Here is a 5,037-nt window from a genome sequence, read left to right as displayed (position 1 = left end):
ACACACACACACACACACACACAGTGGCTGCAACAGTAAGCTCAGGTGTAGCAAAGATTCTAAGGCTGATGCAGGGCCAGGCAGTGTTTCATTCTGTTGTACATAGGGTCGAAGTGCCAGCTCTACAGCAACTAACAACACATTTATATATACTGCAAATACATCCATGAATATAGTAGAGGGTGCAGAAGGCAAAGTTATGAAGCCCAGAAGCATATTCTTCTATGAGATCTAGGTAGTAGTAGAAAATGTCAGCATATATTATATAATAATAAACCGAAAAAAGCCAAACTCACTGCCATCGAGTCGATTCCAATGCATAGTGACCCCTACTGGGTTTCCAAGCCTGTAAATGTTTATGGAAGTAGATTGCCCCATCTTCCTTCCATGGGGCTGCTGCTGGGTTTGAACTGCTGACCTTCTGGTTAGCAGCTAGATGCCTTATCCACTACAGTTAAAGCATCTACCTTCAAAATTATTATTCAAGCACAAATGATAACTGAATACAGTTGTAACTAATGAAAGTAGAAGGTATTAAAGTAAGTTTTATGAGTTGAAATAACATGGTATTTTAAAATTGATGTGTAATTTTTAATACATGTAAAAATTTTTGATGTAGAAATGTCTCACATTACCACATAAACTATCTTTCCAAATAACTAATGATTGATCCTTTTAATGGCCACATGTTTAAAAAAAAATGTATTTCAGATGGAAATTTTAGATAGAATGTATTGAATGTAAGCTATTGGAGCTATTAAGAAACAATTGTACTATATTATATAAAAGTGATATGCTGTGAGCATTGGAAGAATCAGCTACTTTCCATGATTAACTAGATCCATATTCTCTTAATACATTGTGTTTTCCTGTGGAACGTCCATGCCTTTGATATCTTCTATTCCCTTTACCTGGAATACCACTGCATCCCATGTTGTCAAAGCCCCATGTGGTGTCTCCTCCAAAGAGACTAGTCTTGGTTGCCTCAACCAGATGGGAACTTCTCTTCTAACACCAGTACTCCTTTGTATCCTTTGCAAGATACTTACCTTACACTTAACCATAGTCTACTTACATCACTGTCATTTGCATATTCACTTAAATCCATTAGTAGAGTATGACTAACTATAGTTGAGAATCCATTTCTCATTTTGGCATACCCAGAGCAGAATCTGGTCGAAATCTTGTGTTTTATAACTGAATAAACTAAGGAACAGGCTGGTCTAAGATCTTTCAAGTGCTCTTTCACTCACTTTTCATGGTTTGGAAGGAAAATTTGATACACTTGAACTTTTAATTTTTAAACCTGAGACCATTCAGAAACAAATTGGAATATTTTATATAATCAGAGTCCAAAAACTCCCAAAAAATTAAACTGTGTAAATGAAACTAGTTAATGGACATAGATTGGTGGCTGTTGTCATTTATTCTGTATTAGGCTATAAATTTTTTATAACATTAAATACTTAATACTTTGTATTGAGAAAGTACTAAGTATACTATTTAAAAAAGGATTTTGTCAAAACACAGAGGTCTGCTTCTGAAAGGCCATAGTTTTGAAGCCTTGTAGAGCAATTCTGCTCTGTACCTGTGGGGCCGCCGTGAGCAGGAATAGACATGACAGCAATTAACAGCCAGTATTTTATATACTCTAATATACTTGTTTTAAAAGTTAATGAAAAATGTGACTGTTTTACAGGATGTGAATTCAATATTAAAAGAGGAACAGGTTATCAAAGGCTTTGAAGATGAAGGGTCATACTTAATTCAGGAACACCAGGATTCTCTTGTGTGTCAAGGAATTCTTGATTTAGAAGAAACTGAAATGCCAGAGCCCCTGGCTCCTGAAAGCTACCCCGAGTCAATCTGTGAAGAGGATGTTACCTTAGCTTTGAAAGAACTGGATGAAAGATGTGAAGAAGAAGAAGCTGACTTCTCTGGACTGTCTAGGTGAGAATACGGTATCACAAACACTATACCAAGGTCACAGGTTCTTCCCCATTCCCTCTAAATATGCCCTTCCATTCCAGTTTATTTACTTTCATTTTTTTAAGTATGTTTTAGTTCATAATCACACTCTACAATTTCTTTTTTAAAATAATATGATGAGCTTTTTTTTTCTTTCTGTTACTGACATTCACTTAAAGACAAGTAGGCCATTCTCAGAGTGTAATCAGAGGCACTCAGTATCTAGAGGAACACCAAATGCCAGTTATTGTTGAATGCCAAATGGCCAAGTGTTAAAATCATGATTTGCCATGACCAAAACCAAGTTCAAGACAAGTTAGAACTAGTTCTGCTGATAATTAAAATTATCACGAAAAGAATGTTCAGAAGAGAATAATTCAACATAGTTGGATATATTGGCCTAATTTGTATTCATTATTGAATGAGCTTCAGCAATACAAGAATAATAAATAATAAATGTTGTTGTTGTTGTTATGTACCATTGAGTCAGACCCGACTCATAGGAACCCCTCCTTGGGTTGCCGAGGCACTATCACTATGGAAGTAGATTGCCCAGCCTTCCTTCCAAGCAGTGGCTGGTAGGTTTGAACCGCCAGCCTTCTGGTTAGCAGTCAAGTGCCTTAGCCACTATGCTACCAGAGCTCCCAAATATGAAATAGATCCCAAAAATATGTTTTACTGTTTTGTTATATACAGTTAGATTTTTAAAGTTTGATTATCTGTAAGAGACAGAAATGGTTGTTTATTTACTATTTTCTGCTAGATTGTGCCATTTAAATGTTCATGCTCCATTCACTCAAAATTGATTATCACAAGCTATTATGAATTCCCAAATAGACCTTTTTCTTTACTCATGGGCTAACTAAATTGAATAACCAATGACTCTATGTAGTCCTTAAAGGAAATGTTGGTTGCTGTACATTTCTTAAATCACTGTGTATACATAGATAAAGATAATCTACATTGAATGACTTAAACTATAAAGTAAGTAAGTCTATTCTGTTTTTTTAAGAGAGTATTATGATTATTGTGATATTTCTGTTAACAGTCAAGATGAAGAAGAGCAGGATGGTTTCCCAGAAGTACAGACATCCCCTCTACCGTCACCATTTCTTTCTGCCATAATAGCTGCTTTTCAGCCAGTAGCATATGATGATGAAGAAGAAGCCTGGCGCTGTCATGTCAACCAGATGCTGTCCGACACCGATGGAGCCTGTGCAGTATTTACTTTTCATGTGTTTTCTAGGCTGTTTCAGGTCAGTGAGGTTTATAGTTTCTGAAATCCTACTAAGGGTACCTGACAATGTTACAGTTTTTTCTCCTAAATTAGTCTCTCAAAATTTTAAAAATTTAATTTTTTTTTTTTAATTTAGAATTTAATACTTTTCTAGAAAACAGTTTTTCTAATCTAGTGATTATAGTACTTCTGGTACTGAACAAAATGAATGGTTTCTAGAAAACAGTTTTTCTAATCTAGTGATTATAGTACTTCTGGTACTGAACAAAATGAATGGTATGGATTTCTTCCCAAAGGCAATTAGAATGAAACTTAAAACAACATCAGATACACTACGCTAGGCACCTTTAGGGATACCAAGGAAATGTAAGGCATAGTCCCTTGCCTTCAAAGGAGCTTACAGTCATTATAGTAAAACAGTTCATAATTAAGTGTTAAATTATGTGACATTTTTATTACTATGTTGGGACCTTAAAAAGTTTAGCTATTTAGGGTCCTTCCAATCCTTGAAAAAAATTATCATAATAATGATAATACCCAAAACCAAACCCAGTGCCATCAAGTCAGTTCCAACTCATAGCAACCCCTATAGGGTTTCCAAGACTGTAGATCATTACATAAGTAGATTGGCTCCTTTTCCTCCCATGGAGCAGCTGGTGGGTTTGAATCACTGACCTTGTAGTTAGCAGCCAAATGCTTTACCCACAGCACCACCAGAGCAACTAGTAATAATACCATCTGATACCTACTGAGTATTCACTCTGTGCTGGGCACTGTGCTAAATGTTTTACATTAAGTATTTATATTTAAAGTAATCCTCACAACAACCCCATGGAGTGTAGATAGTATTATTTTCAGTAGTCTGCTGATAGGCGAGGGTCCCTCAATGGCACAGAGTGTTAAGTGCTTAACTGCTAGCCAGAATGGGAAGTTTGGACACACACAGAAGCACCTTGGAAGACAGTTATGGTGCTCAGCTTCCAAAAGGTCACAGCTTTGAAAACCCTATGGAGCAGTTCTCGTCTGTATGCATGGAGTCACTGTGAGTCAGAATTGAGTCTAGGCAGCTAAACTAACCCACCAAAAAACCCACTGATTTTAATGCTACTGTTTAAGTCAATATCCTTGTAACTATCAACCATCTTTCCTATCTAAGCAAATTTTGCCCACTTTGGAAGACCCAGCTCAGGTACATCTTCTCACTGAAGCCTTCCCAACAGCTCAGACTTCCAGTTTCTGCCTCCTTGAAGTTCTTTAGCGCTCATTAACTGGAGCATCTATTTAGTTAATTCTGTACTCCTCTATATTGTTACTTGGTTGTCTGTTTGTATTCTTCTCTTTCTTGAGGTCAGAGACTGTGGCTTATGCTTTGTTTTAATTAATCATAATGCCACCTAACGGTGTTACACATATACATGTAGGTATACCTTAACTATTTATATAATAATTACTAAGCATTCATTGATGGCTTATTGTGGGTCAGGCACTGTGTGATTGTCCTATGTAGATGAGTATTCATGAGTTCTGAGACAATACTGCCCTTAACATTTTTGTGACTTTAAAATTAAAGTCAGGTGACAGACCATAGCCAAGGATAGTAAATTACATTTACCAAAAGGATCTTTCCCATAGGCCTTTGAACTTTTATGTTGTTGTTGTTATGTGCCGTCAAATCGACCCCAACTCATAGTGACCCTCCTTGGGTTTCCCAGGCAGTATCATTACAGAAGTAGGATTGCCCAACCTTCCTTCCAAGGAGTGGCTGGTGGGTTTGAACCGCCAGCCTTCTGGTCAGCAGTCAAGTGCCTTAGGCACTATGCTACCAGCGCTCC

General features: G+C 36.8%; 1 protein-coding gene across 1 annotated transcript in view; it reads left to right on the top strand.

Moving 5' to 3' along the window:
* FRYL (FRY like transcription coactivator) overlaps window positions 1-5,037 on the top strand; it is a 200,086-nt gene that overhangs the window by 180,994 nt on the left and 14,055 nt on the right. Inside the window, exons 54-55 of the mRNA XM_042782131.1 lie at window positions 1,700-1,950; window positions 3,017-3,224. Coding sequence (XP_042638065.1) covers window positions 1,700-1,950; window positions 3,017-3,224 — 459 coding nt within the window. The remainder of the gene's footprint in view (window positions 1-1,699; window positions 1,951-3,016; window positions 3,225-5,037) is intronic.

The sequence above is a fragment of the Orycteropus afer genome, unplaced genomic scaffold, assembly GCF_000298275.1.
Source record: "Orycteropus afer afer isolate SDZICR_OR568_19922 unplaced genomic scaffold, OryAfe1.0 scaffold00246, whole genome shotgun sequence".
In the NCBI taxonomy this organism is placed as follows: domain Eukaryota; kingdom Metazoa; phylum Chordata; class Mammalia; order Tubulidentata; family Orycteropodidae; genus Orycteropus; species Orycteropus afer.
The sequence above is the reverse complement of the archived record's forward strand: the minus strand, read 5'-3'. Positions and strand labels throughout refer to the sequence as shown.